The sequence below is a fragment of the Chiloscyllium plagiosum genome, unplaced genomic scaffold (assembly GCF_037043375.1).
Source record: "Chiloscyllium plagiosum isolate Xiang-an unplaced genomic scaffold, Cpla_swu_hap1 HiC_scaffold_29, whole genome shotgun sequence".
NCBI classification, from domain to species: domain Eukaryota; kingdom Metazoa; phylum Chordata; class Chondrichthyes; order Orectolobiformes; family Hemiscylliidae; genus Chiloscyllium; species Chiloscyllium plagiosum.
Genome location: NW_028270167.1, coordinates 36,613,163 through 36,630,264, shown reverse-complemented (window position 1 = coordinate 36,630,264; position 17,102 = coordinate 36,613,163). Strand labels below are relative to the sequence as shown.

General features: G+C 42.3%; 1 protein-coding gene across 1 annotated transcript in view; it reads left to right on the top strand.

Moving 5' to 3' along the window:
* The window catches only part of LOC122540528 (CMP-N-acetylneuraminate-beta-galactosamide-alpha-2,3-sialyltransferase 4-like), a 116,274-nt gene that overhangs the window by 52,892 nt on the left and 46,280 nt on the right, over positions 1–17,102 (top strand). The window contains exons 7-9 of the mRNA XM_043676393.2: positions 2,441–2,501; positions 6,650–6,745; positions 16,177–16,366. Of these exons, the coding sequence (XP_043532328.2) occupies positions 2,441–2,501; positions 6,650–6,745; positions 16,177–16,366 (347 nt within the window). The remainder of the gene's footprint in view (positions 1–2,440; positions 2,502–6,649; positions 6,746–16,176; positions 16,367–17,102) is intronic.

Sequence of the window (17,102 nt, the reverse complement as noted above, 5' to 3'; positions counted from 1 at the left end):
ACTGCTGAAGCTATACGCCAACTCGCGGACACCTCCTCCTATTGCCCCCTTGACCATGACCCCATCTCCCACCACCAAACCATCATCTCCCAGACCATCCATAACCTCATCACCTCGGGGGATCTCCCATCCACCGCCTCCAACCTCATAGTCCCACAACCCCGCACCTCCTGCCCAAAATCCACAAACCCGACTACCCCGGCCGACAGCTGCTCCTGCCCCACCGAATTCATCTCTGCGTACCTCGACACTCCTGTCCCCCTTAGTCCAAGAACTCCCCACCTATGTTCAGGACACCACCCACGCCCTCCACCTCCTCCATGATTTTCGCTTCCCCGGCCCCCAATGCCTTATCTTCACCATGGACATCCAGTCCCTATACACTTCCATCCCCATCACGAAGGACTCAAAGCCCTCTGCTTCTTCCTTTCCTGCCGACCCAACCAGTACCCTTCCGCTGACACCCTCCTTCGACTGACTGAACTGGTCCTCACTCTTAACAACTTCTCCTTCCAATCCTCCCACTTCCTCCAAACCAAAGGAGTAGCCATGGGCACCCGCATGGGCCCCAGCTATGCCTGTCTCTTCGTCAGATATGTGGAACAGTCCATCTTCCGCAGCTACACTGGCACCACTCCCCACCTTTTCCTCCGCTACATCGATGATTGTGTTGGCACTACCTCATGCTCCCACGAGGAGGTTGAACAGTTCATCCACTTTACAAACACCTTCCACCCCGACCTCAAATTTACCTGGACTGTCTCAGACTCCTCCCTCTCCTTCCTAGACCTCTCCATTTCTATCTCGGGGACGGACTCAACACAGACATTTACTACAAAGCGCCGACTCCCACAGCTACCTAGATTACACCTCCTCCCACCCTGCCCCCTGTAAAAACGCCATCCCATATTCCCAATTCCTTCGCCTCCTCCGCATCTGCTCCCAGGAGGACCAATTCCACTACCGAACAACCCAGATGGCCTCTTTCTTCAAAGACAGCAATTTCCCCTCCGATGTGGTCGACGATGCTCTCCACCGCATCTCCTCCACTTCCCGCTCCTCCGCCCTTGAACCCCGCCCCTGCAATCGCCACCAGGACAGAACCCACTGGTCCTCACCTACCACCCCACCAACCTTCGGATACATCGTATCATCCTCTGTCATTTCCGCCACCTCCAAACAGACCCCACCACCAGGGATATATTTCCCTCCCCACCCCTATCAGCGTTCTGGAGAGACCACTCCCTCCGCGACTCCGTCGTCAGGTCCACACCCCCCACCAACCCAACCTACACTCCCGGCACCTTCCCCTGCAACCGCAAGAAGTGCAAAACTTGCACCCACACCTCCCCCCCCTCATCTCCCTCCAAGGCCCAATGAATCCTTCCATATCCATCGCACATTCACCTGCACCTCCACACACATCATTTACTGTATCCACTGCACCCAATGTGGTCTCCTCTACATAGGGGAGACAGGCCGCCTACTTGCGGAATGTTTCAGGGAACACCTCTGGGACACCCGCACCAACCAACCCAACCGCCCCGTGGCTGAACACTTTAACTCCCCCTCCCACTCCGCCAAGGACATGCAGGTCCTTGGCCTCCTCCATCGCCAGACCCTGGCCACATGACACCTGGAGGAAGAGCGCCTCATATTCCGCCTAGGAACCCTCCAATCACACGGAATGAATGTAGCTTTTTCCAGCTTCCTCATCTCCCTTCCCCCCATCTTATCTCAGTCCCAACCCCAGGATTCAGCACCGCTCTCTTGACCTGCAATCTTCTTCCTGACCTCTCCGCCCCCACCCCCTCTCCGGCCTATCACCCTCACCCTCACCTCCTTCCACCTATTGCATTCCCAGCGCCCCTCCCCCAAATTCTCTCCCCCATACCTTTTATCTCAGCCCGCTTGGCACACCAGCCTCATTCCTGAAGGAGGGCTTATGCCCAAAACGTCGATTCTCCTGCTCCTCGGATGCTGCCTGGCCTGCTGTGTTTTTCCAGTACCACACTTTTCAACTCTGGTCTCCAGCATCTGCAGTCCTCACTTTCTCCTTTTTCACTCAAATGTCCTCATCTGTCACCCACTGAGTTAATAATGGCTTCTCAGCATCTCTCACAGTGTTCATTCAGGGAAAGAGTTTAATTGTTACTTATAAATGCTGCAAATAGAATGATTCTGATCAGAATTGAAACAGCAAGTCTTTCTAGTTTTAAAATCTTCTTCAAATGTTTGAAATGTTACATCTGGGGCATGACCCCTGGAGTATGATAACTGAATGTGATACGTCATGCCAGATCTGAAGGCTTTCAAAATTTTGATGTCAGTTGAGCTTTGTATAGCCAGGATGAGAGGCAACAACACGCTTTCTCACATGAATTTACACGCTCTCCAAAATATCCATTGTGTCAAGCTAAACTTTTCTTTTCCTTTACAGAAGCGATTGTCAAAATGATATTAGCCCATACAAAGTTCAACATGCCTGAGGAGATAAACAGGTAAACCGTCTGAGGTCTACTTTCCAGGAACACTTTTCCCTTCTTCAGAAATAGAGTGGCTCAGTGGTTAGCACTGCTGGCTCACAGTGCTAGGGACCCAGGCTTGATTCCAGCCTCAGGCAACTGTCTATGTGGCGTTTACAAATTTTCCCCTTGTCTGCATGGGTTTCCTCCTAAGGTGCTTCAGTTTCCTCCCACAATCCAAAGATGTGCAGATTAGGTGAATTGGCCATGCTAAATTGCCCATAGTGCTCATGGATATGTAGGTTGGTGCATTAGTCGGTTTAAATATAATGGGGAATGGGTCTGGGTGGGTTACTCTTTGGAGGGTTGGTGTAGACTGGTTGGGCCAAATGGTCTGTTTCCACACAATAGGGGTTGTATGAAATGATCTGAATGTATTTTCTGTATTACGTTTATACTCCCTGTGTAGGGCAGAATATATCAGGAAGTATATACAGTATGGAGATTCATTCACGTTTGGAGACTAAGTGGGACCTATTCTATGATAGGGTCCCAGTTGTCTGTCCTGAACACTTCCCTCCACATTCCTGCTGACTGGCAAAGGCATAAATCAAAACTCCAATGTACCCAACAAATGAGCAATGAATCCTGACTGATAATTCCATATTGGGTACAATAGTGAAGGAAGAGCAGGGTGTTTTGCTAATGTCCCAAGTTAATATTTATCCCTCAACACATGTCAAGCAAAAATATCTAATATCTAATCATTTATTGCATGGGTGTTTGAAGATTCTACTTGAATAAATTAGCTGACATGATTTGTGCATAACATTGGATAAGCAATGGTTCTGAAGGGGTTCATATTCATGTCCATTCTGTTGAAGACTCACACAGGCTGAGAGTGGATATGAGGAAGCAAATATATATGCACCAGCTCCCAAGTTTCTGATAATTATGCCTGCCCAAAAGTATTTGTACATATTGATACTATCCAATAAATGTTCTCGTTATCTAAGAATGCTGCCACTCTATGGTGGTGTATTCTCTCCCACTAATCACTAGATAGTCTCAAGAAAAAAAGCAACAAGTCCACAAGACCCTCCAAAGAGTAACACACGCAGACCCTTCCCTTACCTGTATTACTTTACATTTGCCCTGACTAATACACCTAATCTACACATCCCTGAACACTACGGACAATTCAGCACAGCCAATTCACCTAACCTGCACATCTTTGGACTATGGGAGGAAACCTGAGCACCGAGAGGGAACCCACGCAGACACAGGGAGAATGTGCAAACTCTACACAGAGAGTCACCTGAGCAAGGATCAAACTCAGGTCCCTTGCACTGCGAGGCAGCAGTGCTAACCACTGAGCTACTGTGCATATTTGTAAGTGCTCTGCTATTAAAGGTAAACTCATCATAGTCTAACCAGACCATAGGACTACTTTCTCATTAGAGAGAGATAATTGGTGGTGTTTTACTCTGAGAGACACCACAACTTAGGCAAGGACAGGGGTTAAGAAAGAGGGATCTTTATGGCAATCTCAGCCAGTGAAGTAATTGAACCTGTGCTGTTGGTGTTACTTGGTACCACAAACCAGCTGCCCAGCCAATTGAGCAAACTAACCCCTAAAGTCACCATTGTCTTACCAGATCATAGGGCTGCTCTCTCATTAGAGACAGACAGACAGACACACACACAGACACAGACAGACAGAGAGACAGAGAGAGAGAGACAGAGAGAGAGAGAGACAGAGAGAGACAGAGAGAGAGAGAGAGAGAGACTGCTCTTTACATCCTTTCTAGGATTCATATAGGATATAAGACAATAAAGCAGATGTTAAGCTAACTAGCCTATCGTTACCTTTTTTGTCTCCCTTTTTTGAATAAAGACATTTGAATTAAGCCAGTTTACCAATCCTCCAATACATTTTTAGTATTTAAAGATCGTTGGAAGATTGTTAACACAGTATCCACTACCTCTGTAGTGACTTCTTTTAGTTTTTAATTATCTAATCATCAACAGAGAATTACTTGCAAAAGCTTCTGTTCCTGCTCCTACACCATTACCTCTGATGTCCCCTAAAGATTTATCCCCCTCCTATTTCTTATCTCCACACTGACATTTAACACTACCAGCTGAAGGCACCGCATTAGTTTGACAAGATGTGGAGGAGCCGGTGTTGGCCTGGGATGGACAAAGTCAAAAATCACACAACACCAGGATATAGTCCAACAGGTTTATTTGGAAGCACTAGCTTTTGGAGCACTGCTCCTTCACCAGGTGGTTGTGGAGTATAAGATCGTAAGGCACAGAATTTATAACAAATTGCTAAAACCTTCATCCATGCCCTCATTGGCTTCAGATTCAATGGTTTCAGCATACTATTGGCTTGCCTCTCACATCTGAACCTCTATAAACTTGTTGTCATCTGAAACACTGTTACCTGTGACTTAATTTATGCCAATTCTATTCCATATTATTCTGTACTCATTGACTTTCCTTGGCTCCTGCTTAAGCAACATCTTGATTTTAAAATTCTCATCTTTATTTTCAAACTACTTCATGGTCTCAGCACTTGCTATTGCCCCATAACTATCTGAGAAATCTATGTGCCTCTAACTGAGGCCTGTAGAGCATACTCAATTCTATTTTTTCCACATTTAATAACCGTGCTTTCGGCTGCCTACACCAGAGGTTCCAGAGGTCATACACTTCCCTAACTCTCTAACTCTTTCCACCTTAAGATACTTGTTAAAACAACCTCTACACTCAAGATTCTGGTCATTTACCAAACAACTCCTAATGTGGATCAGTGTCCTATTTTGCTTTATAATGCTCCAATGAGGTGAGTTGAGATGTTGAATTATGTTGAAGCATGAAGATGGTTTATTATTGTCACAATGGCATGTGTAGGGTTTGGTTAGCTCAGTCAGCTGGTTTGCAGTGCAATGACAGCAAGAATGTGGCTTCATTCTTGTACCGACTGAGGTCACCATGAAGGTTCTGCCTTCTCAACCTTGCCCCTCACCTCAAGGAAGATCCTCAGATTAAATGTTTGACCATTCATCCCTCTCTAATGAGTGAGCTGTTCTCATTACCTTTTATCACGTAAACCATTGTAGCTGATAATGAGTAAGCAGTAACCAAGGAAATAAAGCACTCACAACAATCAAAAACAAAATTGTGCACTCTACCTTTCCTCTTAATTCAGACAAATCCAACTTAATTGTATGTGCTATTAGAAAATGAGTACTGAGATCACATGCAAACTGATGGCCTCTGTTTCTTATTTTTATTTTGTAATCAATAACTTAATTAGATACAAGTGAATTTCCATCAAGTCTCACATGGCTAGTGGCTAATGAAAATACCTCTAAAACTAATGCAATTTGGATTGATTCAAAGAACATCAGCTGGCCAGTCCAGAAGCAAAAACAGCAAGATATATGGATTTTTTTTTAAATGACTGATCAAAATTGGTAGTTTACATGCTGTGAATAAAACTTCTCATTTGTTTTATTCATTCGTGGGATTTGGGTAACACCATACCTGATTGCCCTTGAGAAGGCACTGTTGCTTATTTTCTTGAACCACTGCAATCCCATGGGGGTAGGTACACTCACAGTGCTGTTAGAAAGGAAGTTAGATCATAAGATCATAAAAAGCAAGAACAGGAGTAAGTCATTTGGCATCTCAAGCCTGCTCTACCATTCAGTAGAATTATGGCTGATGTGACATTCCTCTCATTCACTTTCTTACCCTTTCTCTAAATGCTTGATTCCCCTAGTGATCAAGAATCTAACTGTCTCAGCCTTAAATATGCACAAGGATTCTGCCACCTTCCCCACCCCTCCTCACCCCACCAAAGCTCTTTGTGTCAAGGAGTTCCAAAGATTCGCAACTCTCTGAGAGAAGATTTTCTTCCTCATCTCAGTCATAAGTTTGTGCCCCTTTATTCTGAGACTGTGCCCTCTGGTCCTACACTCTCCCACAAGAGGAAATATCCTCCCAGCATTTACCCAGTCTCCAGTATAGTATAAATTTTACTGGTCACACACTATAACTCACTGCACAGAAATTCTTCACTAGTTAAATAAACTTGAACTTCTCACTTTGTAACCTTCAGTCACAGCATATATTAATCCTGCTTTAATATAAGGTTTTGGTCTTTTCAGTTTAGATTGTAAGCGATGTGTTATCGTTGGCAATGGAGACACTCTGAGGAACAGCTCCCTGGGAGAAACAATCAACAAGTACGATATTGTTATTCGGTGAGTCGCTTTGTTCTACTTCATCATTTTGTTCTTAGCCCTGGTTGGACTCTGACCATTAGTTCAAAGGGTCCCAAAGGCTCAATCCAGAGACACAAGCACATAAGCTGACATTTCAGTGCGTAGTGAAAGAACACCCTTGAATTTTGAGTTTGACTACTCCATTTAACGATTGGGATTGTAACAATGATTGATTTGTTTTAATCAATGATCGTGGCTCACATTGTTCTGCTGGTGGTACTGCGACATAGGCAAATATCTAGCTTCTTATTGACTTCCACTTTCTTTCAGACTTTCACTTTGGACCACTGAGGGTTAATGATGTACTTCCTTTGTCAAGTTTCCTCTTTCAAGCAAATGGCCTACCTGGTGTTGACAGTGCCTCTTTGCAATCTTCACGAGATATATGAATGCCTGTAATCTTTTCATAACAAACTCTGGTCTCATTCTTCTTATCACCCAGTGATTTTTCACCATTAAGTTTCACTCATTATTGATTTTCACTTTATCTTGCTATTCTCTTACTTTGCAATCGATACCACATTTAAGGAAACTAAATCTTGTCCTAGAGCATGTTGAAACAATAAGCTGATGTTGGGTGTATAGTAACGCATGCAGGAAGCAGAACATTGGGCATCCCAAAAGGAAAGGAACTCTCCAAATCCTGCAAATATCACTTTCTGTCATTTTCATGGCCTCAGAAGAACCTCTTCCTGCAGTTGCCTGTTTCAAAAAATCTTCGGTCTGGATTTTGTTGTTCTTTAGGTCTCTTACAAGTATGTCTCTAAGATCAATGTCTAAATTGCACTATTCCAATTGCCGCAAAAAGGTTTCTTTAATTTGAGAATTTGCAACAGTCTCTCTTAGCATCTACTTCATTTAATGAAGTGGACATTCTTAGTCGTGCTGTCATTTGAGTTCAAAATTCCATAAATTTGACATAGATCAAATTGAGATCCCTAAGGCAACATTAGGTTTCCAGTACCTCAAAAGCATTTGGTTCCATTAGTCAAGAAAAGTGGTTACATTAAGAGTGAAAGCATAACAAAGGAAAGAGTTGGGCTCATTAAGGACCACAGGGGTACTTTGTGCATGGAACCAGAGGGTGTAGGCAGGGATCTAAATGAATGTTTCATGTTGGTACTCACTCGTGAGAAGAACAATATGGGTACAGAAATCAGGGAGAAGGTGTGTGATACAATTAAAGAAATTAACACAGTCAGAGAGGAGGTTCTGAGTGGTCTGGCAGTTTTCAAAGTAGAGAACTCCCCAGGGCCGGGTGAAATATATCCCAGGTTATTGAATGAGGCAAGAGAGAAAATAGCTGGAGCTCTGACAAAAATGTTTAATTCCTCTCTGGCCACAGGAAAGGTGCCAGACCATCAGAGAACAGCCAACGTGGCTCCATTTTTCAACAAGGGAGCAAGGGATAAACCAGGAAACTGCAGGGTGGTCAGTCAGTCTAACCACAGCGGTAGGGAAATTTTTGGAAGCAATTTTGAGGCATAGAACTAATCTGCATTTGCAGAGATCGGGATTAATCAGGAACAGTCAGCGTGGTTTTGTTCAGGGGAGATCACGTCTGACCAATTTGATTGAAGCTTTTGAAGAGTTAATCAGGCATGTAGATGAGAGCAATGCTTTTGATGTAGCCTATGTAGATTTCAACAAGACTTTTGATAAGATCCTGCATGGGAGACGGTTGTCAAAGAGAAGAGCCCGTCGGATCCAAGGAAATTTAGTAAATTGGATTCTCAATTGGCTGATTGGCTGGAAACAGAGACTAATAGCTGAGGGTGTTTTTCCAGTGTAACCCCACAGGGGTCAAGTCAGAACCCTTGCTGTTTGTAATTTATAGAAATAATGTGGACTTGAGTGTGGGATGGTTGATTAGTAAGTTAACAAATGATACAAAAATTAGTGGGATGGTGAATAATGAGAAGGATCGCCTTAGATTACAGGAGGATACAGATGGATTTGTCAGAAGGACTGCTCAGTAACAAATGGAATTCAACTCGGATAAGTGTGAAGTGATGCAAATGGCAGGGACAAACAAGGCAAGGTAATACATGGTGAGCAGCAAGGATCAAAGGGACTTTGCTGTGCATGTATAATAGTCTCTTACAGTATCAGAACAGATGGATAACTTGGCTAAGAAGTGGTATACTTGCCTTTATCAACCGAGTCAGAGTTTAAGAGCAGTGTGATTATGTTGGCACTGTACAAAATGTGGGTTAAGCCATAACAAGAATTTTGTGTGTAGTTCTGGAATCCACATTATAGGAGGGATGTGAATCCCATGGAAAAGGTACAGAGGAGTTTTACCAGATGTTGCCTGGACTAGAGAGTTCAATTATTGAGATATTAGGTAGTCTGGGATTGTTTTCATTAGAGCAGAGGAGATTGTGAGGGGACGTGATTGTGATGTAAAAGGTTATGAGAGGTACAGATAGAGTCAATAGAAAGGAACTTTTCCCTTTGGTGGAGAGGTCAATGACCAGGGGCATATATTTAAGGTAAGGGGCATAGTGTTGGAGGAGATGTGAGGAAAAGCTTTTATCACCCAGAACGTGGTGGAAGTCTGGCACTCGCTGCCTGTAAAAGTGGGGGTAGAGACAGAAACTCTCATAACATTTAAGAAGTTTTTAGAAAATGAAACCCGACGGGACCAACACCCCACGATTCTACAGACTACCAAAAATCCATAAACCAAGAGCCCCCCTCAGACCTATAGTCTCACTACCCAGAACATCAACTTACAGACTGGCCAAAGAACTACACGCAAAACTGAAATACCTAGTAGAAGAGTCACAGCACTCCGTCCACTCCACCCAGGAATTCCTAAAAATCATCAAAAACACCAAAATAGAGGAAGACGAAGCAATGATCTCATTCGACAAAGCAATGATCTCATTCGACGTAACAGCACTGTTCACCTCCATCAACATCGACCTGGCAAAGGAAACACTTACCACACTTTTAGAAGAGACCATCACACACACACCAACCACCATCAATCACATTACCAACGAAATCATCATGAAGCTAGTGGACCTGTGCCTCATCACCCACTTCACCTTCAACAACATAATCTACAAACAATCCAACGGCACACCCATGGGATCTCTGCTATCAGGATTCATAGCGGTAATGCAAAGACTAGAACAAACAGCCCTACCAACCATCAAACCAAAAATCTGGGTCCGCTAGGTAGATGACACCTTTGTCATCACAAAACTAAACAAGATAGAAGAGATATTTAACATCATCAACAACACCTTCACAGGCATAAGGTTCACCAAGGAGGAAGAAACCGATAACAAACTCGCATTCCTGGACGTGACAGTCGAAAGAAAGGACAACGGAGAACTACAAACCTGCGTATACAGAAAACTGACAAACACTGACCAAATACTTAAATACACCAGCAACCATCCCAACACACACAAACGAAGCTGTATCAGAACACTATTCCAACGAGCCACCACACACTGCAGCACAGACAAACTCCGGAAAACAGAGGAGAACCACCTATACAACGTATTCAAGAAGAACGGATACTCAAATAATACAGTGCGCAGATTCCTCAAGAACAAACCAAGACAAGCAGACCAAACACAGCCAGAAAGCCTAACCACCTTACCATACATCAACGAAGTTTCAGAAACGACAGCCAGACTACTAAGACCCCTCGGAATCCTAGTAGCACACAAACCCACCGACACGCTCAAACAAAAACTAACAAAATTAAAAGACCCAGTACAACCCATGGACAAAACCAACGTCATCTACAAAATTCCATGCAAGGACTGCCACAAACACTACGTAGGACAAACAGGAAGAAAGTTAGCCACCAGGATACATGAACACCAGCTAGCCACAAAAAGACACGACCCTTTCTCCCTCGTAGCCCTACACACAGATGAAAAAAACCCCACCATTTTGACTGTGACAACACATCTATCCTGGGACAGGCTAAGCAAAGACATGCCAGAGAATTCCTAAAGGCCTGGCACTCCAACCACAATGCCATAAACAAACGCATAGATCTAGATGCCATCTATCAACCCCTCAGAAAACGAACAGGAAATGACATCACCACAAACCCCAGTAACCCCAACCAGGAGAAAGATATAAATAGAAAGCAGGAGACAACAGCTTCGCTTCATTTGGAGGTCGCCACTGATGATGTTACCTAGCCAGGTAATGAAATGTCTGGATATCAAACCTACAGCTCAGCGAGCAAACCGACACCCTAAAGGTTTTTTGAAGTGCACTTGTGATGCAAATATACAAAACTTTGGGCAAGTGCTGTAAAATGGGAGTAAAATTGCTTGGTGATTGTTTTTAATTGATGGGTCAAAGGGCCTTTTTCTGTGCTGTCGATCACTATGACTCGATGAGAGTGCAGAGGAGATTTATGAGAATGAGAATCTTCAAGATTGTATGAAGATAGTTGGAGAAGTTGGGCTGTCTTCCTCAGAAAGGAGAAGGCTCAGAGGAAATTCAACAGAGGTGCGAGCAGATAGGGAGAAACTGTTATTGCCTGGAAATAGATCAAGAATGAGAGAATGCAAATTTTAAAGTAATTTGCAAAAAGCAGTAAATATGATCTGAGAAGAAACGTTTTCAGACAGTGAGTGGGTTTGGGTCAGGAATACACTGCCCGGAATTTGTTGTGGCATGTTCAACCGACTAATTCAACAGGACATTAGTTGAAAATTTAAAAATAATAATTCTTGGGATTATGGGGAAGGACAGGGGCAATCATTTAAATCAAGATGTTTGTTTGTAAACTAAGTACAGACACAGTGGGCCACATGGCCTTGTTGAGCATTGTAATATTATTCTCTGTGATTTTGTTCAGTTAAATTATCCTATTGTCCCTAAATAAGTAATCAGTGACGTTTTTCAATGACATACATCCACACTGATTCACTGCATACCCAAATACAATATATAAACTTCCACAAACCAATTTTAAAACTCCAAACTAAAGGTTATTTTTCAGTCCTTAATTTCTCAAAAGAAATGCAAAAAGGTTCTGTCCCAGTCCTGATTGGCGTCAATCTGTTGTTTATTGCACTGAGTAGGGCAAATTAATGTTCAACTGTTTGTATCCATTTTTGAGATAACATTATTTATGCCTCTGCAACAGAGGGTGGCAGAAAGAGCATATGGGAAAAGAACCCTTTCCTCCCTATGTCTATTTTTACTATAAACCATCTTTTTGAACAATTTCCTTTGCCTCCTTGATCCTGACGTCTTACAATGAGCTTAGGTCACTGACGAGCTTTCTGTTACTAAAATTGAGACAATCTGGTTTGCTGCCCAGTTGTTTCCTTCCCTTTGTTTTCCCATTAATTCAACTAAGAATGCCCCTGTCCTCCCTCCAATATCCATTAATCCCCATGTCAACTCCCCTTATGCTTGCTCTCAACTCATGCTGTCTATAACAATCGGTTCCTGTCCTCTCATTCCTATTTCCACTCAACTGCTGTACACTTACTTCCCATCTTGGTCCCTGATTAGCTGTTACCATTCATAGTTTCCTTTTCCATTATACTGTCCCCTCTCCTCCAAATCTGCTGTTAATTCATACCTACTCAGAAAGCCTATCTCCAATCTCCCTTTCCTCATCAGTGTGACCCTCTTGTCACCATTCAAATCCATTGTCATGTTTCCATTTTTACTTGTGGAGTCAAAGAGTCACATAGCACGGAAACAGAGTATTTGGTCCAACTAGTCCATGCCGACCATAATCCCAAAATAAACTAGTCCCACCTTCCTACGCTTGGCTGATATCTCTCCAAACACTTCTTATTTGTGTCCTTATCTAAATATCTTCTAAATTATGTAACTGTACCTGCATCTACCACTTCCTCTGGAAGTTCATTCCACACATGAACTATTCTCTGTATAAAATACAATTGCCACTCGTGTTTTTTTTTTAGATCTATCTCCTATCACCATAACAATATGCCCTCTAGTCTTGGAATCCTCCATTCTAGAGAAAAGCCACCTTCCATTCACCTTATCCAAACCCCTCATGATTTTATAAACTTCTATTCGCTCCAATCAGCTATCCCCTCAACCACAGAATGACTGTAGTCCTGATAGAAGTAACAAATTATATCCTATGTGATTTTAACCCTGGTGAACTATCACTTGCCATTCTTGTCAACCTGTCTGCAGCCTTTGTGTCATGGCTGACCACACTTGTTCTCCTCCGACCCTGCTCCAGTGTCGTCCATCTGTCTTCCTTTTGATTGCATCCTTGTCTAACCAGTAATAGCCAAAGTGACAATTATAATGGCTTCTTGAATCTAATTGAAAAATGCACGACTTGACTGGGAAATGTGCACTGATAATCAAGCCCCACTGTTCCACAAATCACCACAAATTAGTAAAGACACAAATAAACCACCAAAATGACCAACTTGCCTGACTGACTTCTATTCAGGACAAAGTAATTCACATTGGGTTTCATCATTAATAGGAAATAACTCTATTATAACACAACAACTTTAAGAAATGGCAAAGAAAGAATGGCTAATTATTACTTTGTGACTTAAACCATACTGCTTTAAAAATCGTAAATGAGCCCACACTCATTCACATTTCAGAAAGAAATAAAAGACAAATAGTTTGACACAAAATTCATGGGTGGAAAAACGGATTCAAGGAAAAATACAATGATCAAAATTCTCCATCTCAAGCATGGGAGGAGTTGTTTCTCACAATTCCTTTTGTAGCGATTGTAACGAGGTCAGCCTAGTGGACCTCATAGAATAGGAGCTCCCAGATTGGAGATGTTTACCTGGTTCAATCAGAGACCTCTGGCTGACAAATCTAAACAGGAGCATCAGGGATTCTGTTCACTCGAGGAGTTGGCTCTGAGATGGCTGGGTTAGTGTCGTGTACTGTGCATGTGTAAATAAAGGGTGACGTGGTGACTGGATACCAGCTTTCATGGAGTTATTTCAGCTTTTAGCTTTGCAATGATGACATGCAGTTGCCTGTCATTCTTCATTTCAATAGGTGATCTGCTAGACCGAGGTATTCCTTACATCAGAATTATTTCATTTAACATTTTTGTGGTTCTGTCTTTTCACTCAGAGAAGGAACAGAGCAATATTTTCTGTTTTCCGTCCCTTGATCTCTTCTTGCTCTTCAATTATAGATTTGTAACAAACTGCAATTCAAACAATCAGGTAGCTATCATCAGGAAGATTACTTATTTCATAATTCTTGGTGCCACTCAGTCCCACTAATGTAACAATCTCACTGCTTCAACAGCAACACTGTCTTATACAGCTCAAAATTTGCAGCATTTGGTTTTACCAAATCGTAAATCTCTTCTGGTATTTCAGCTAGATAGCAGTGTCTCACTTCCATTTCAGTTTGTAATCCAAAAAGGAAGATATGCAATCCCTTGGAAAAGAGAGACATGTTGCTTGTAAGCTGTAAACGGTCAGTAAAGTGTTCCAAACTGCCAGTATCTCGTGGCCACTCAAGTGTTACTTTCCACTTGAATGTATGATTAAGGAGGAGAAGTTGGCCGTTTCATCCCTTGAGCCTGTACTGCCACTTATTAAGATCATGGATGGTCTGATTACTCCATATTCCTGTCTATTCCCAATAACCTTATCTAAACTCTAGCTACAGTTACAACTGAGGCTAGTGGAGTACACTGTCACTCGACTACCACTAGATCATGGGTCCCAATATAAAATAAACAGAGTTGTTCTGGTTTCCAAGGTTACAGAATAAATAACTTAACAATGTCAAGTCTTGAGCAAGCAGATCTATCAACCAGATTTCTCAATAAGTATAGATCAAAAGAACCGTCAACTTGGTTCTTGTAGGAGCATTTTCTGCACATTGGCTACCACAGTAATGACATTACTTCAGTCATTAAAATTCAAAAAGCTCTGAATTGGTTGCAGGGTGCTTTATGAGCTTGTGAGAGTCACTTGATGAATGTAAATCTTTCATTTTATAATGTTACTGCTTTTCCATTGTGTCAGTAGCAAGTCTAGAGTCCTGCTTTCACTCTGTTTTCAGGGTGGCACTGAGTGACAAATGGTGCTCCTCCTATGTTGGCTAAACTTCCTTTATGTATCAGCTTCTCTTAAAAGAGAAAAGGAACCAGTGAGATAAAGTGGAAGAAATCATTGTGAGACTGATAGCAGTTTCTGACTGTCCAGGGCAAATCGAAAGAAAGTGGAAGTGTTTCTTGTAGATTTGTAGGCAGCTATGGAGAGCAGGGAGGGGAACAATTGGAAGCAGGTGCATCAAGCAGGGCTGTGCAGAATATTTGAGAGATGCAAATGTTGTCTAAACTTGTTATTTATTCAATTTCTTCCTGCATTGTATATTGATCTTGGAGGTGATGCTCCACACATCCATGTGCCATCACTTGCCACACAAATTTCCCATTCTCAGAGAACTAAGAACTGCAAATGCTGGGATTCCATAGTATCCACTGATTATTTAAGGATTAAGGGCTCCCTTTCTTGTTCTCAGCTCGCTTCACCTTTATTTCCATGGCTGCATCAAATAAACTCCCAACCAGGCTGCAATTTACCCTGTAATCTGCAGTCCCTTTCCCCCGTTCCACTAACACTGACACTCTGTTGCTTTTCTACTCCATCCATAAAATAGCACCTCCCCTTTAACCTTCTGAAAGTTGTTCAGAATTTGTTGCAATGTAAAATTTTCCATCTCCAAATTGCCAAACTGACAGTAAGGATGCCTGAATAGAGTGCCTAAAACCTAGCAGATGTGATTAATATCTCACCCCACCAATTACCAACTGAGAGCACAAACTAACCCTACTGATCACTGCCAGGGGATGCAAATTAATCAAATGACGTAAAAATGTTCAGAAGAGAACTGTGTCTGATAATTAATAAGTAAAAATTTAAGAGGAACGTTTCACACAGACTAGTTTGGATTTGGACCTCACTTTCAGGAAATGCAATTTGGAAGAATAATTTAGACATGTTTAATAGGTGGGCCGAATATCCTATCTCTGTAGTTCTAAGCAATATGGAATTCTGTGTAAAAGATAAGACTGAAGAATGTGATGAGAAAGTGACATCAGGATTAATGGGAATAATTAAGAATTTCAGTCAGGAGAAAGTCTAGTGATTACATTGGAATGCTGGTGACAGAGATGTCCCTCGTTCTACCAATAAGTCAATCTTTCAAAAGGGACTAATTATGCTCATCTGAATTCATATTTTCTTAATGAATGTTACTTACTGGAGATTTAAAGCAGTAAAGTCACCCAAAGAACTGCCTTATTTTTAGATGCAAATAATAAAGCATCTTAAAGTCAATGTGATTAAATCGTTTAAAATGGAATGTTCAATTGGGCATAATATTTACTTTTGAACTTGTGTCTTAATGTTTTCTGTTTCTAGATTAAACAATGCTCCAGTGAGAGGCTATGAGAAGGATGTTGGAAACAAAACAACCCTTAGGATCTTTTACCCGGAATCAACAATTGAAGATCCCACCGTTGAAAACAATCTTGATACACTCTTTGTGCTCGTACCATTTAAGACAGTCGACATTCACTGGTTGAAGGCGATCGTGTACAATGAGACAAAAGTAGGTATCCTGGATTGAAACTGTAATGGTTCACACCAGCTACATCCAGACCGAAGCCATTCAGAATTACTATGTGGTGGCTTCTGTACTGTGTTCACAAAATGGTTAAGAGTTGCAGCTAAACCTTTCCTGCAAAAGCTCAATTGTTTGGGAGCCTTCTTCTGATAAATGATGTAGTGAATTTACAGCCCACCATTTACACAGTCACATTGGTATGGGAGGTCAGGTAACTCTAAAAATAATTAGTGAAGACAAATTTAGGTCTCTTACAGCAGAAACAGGTGAAGTTATAATGGTGAAAAAAGACTAATTAAATACATAATTTGGTTCCCAAAGGAGGCCACAAAGAATGCCCCAAAAATGTTGGGGAGTGCAACCAAGTGAGAGGAAGGACGTGAAGAAAATCACAAATAGTAGGGAAATGGTGTTGGGAACATTGATGGAGTTGATGGCTGATGTACCACCAGAGTCTGATAATCTACAGCCCAGAGTACGAAAGGAAGTAGCCCTCGAGGTACTGGAAGCATTGGTATCTGGTACACAGATTTCTCTCCACAACTGTTGCCAGACCTGCTGGGTTTTTCCAAAAATTACTTTTTTAGTTTGCTTTAGTTTGCTTTGAATTGCTTGGCAGACAGGAATCAAAGAGTCAGAAGAATCTGGTCTTTATCCAAGTGACAGCCAGTGACCAATGCAATAACACAGCAATCAGTGCTGGAACCCCAGCTAATCACAT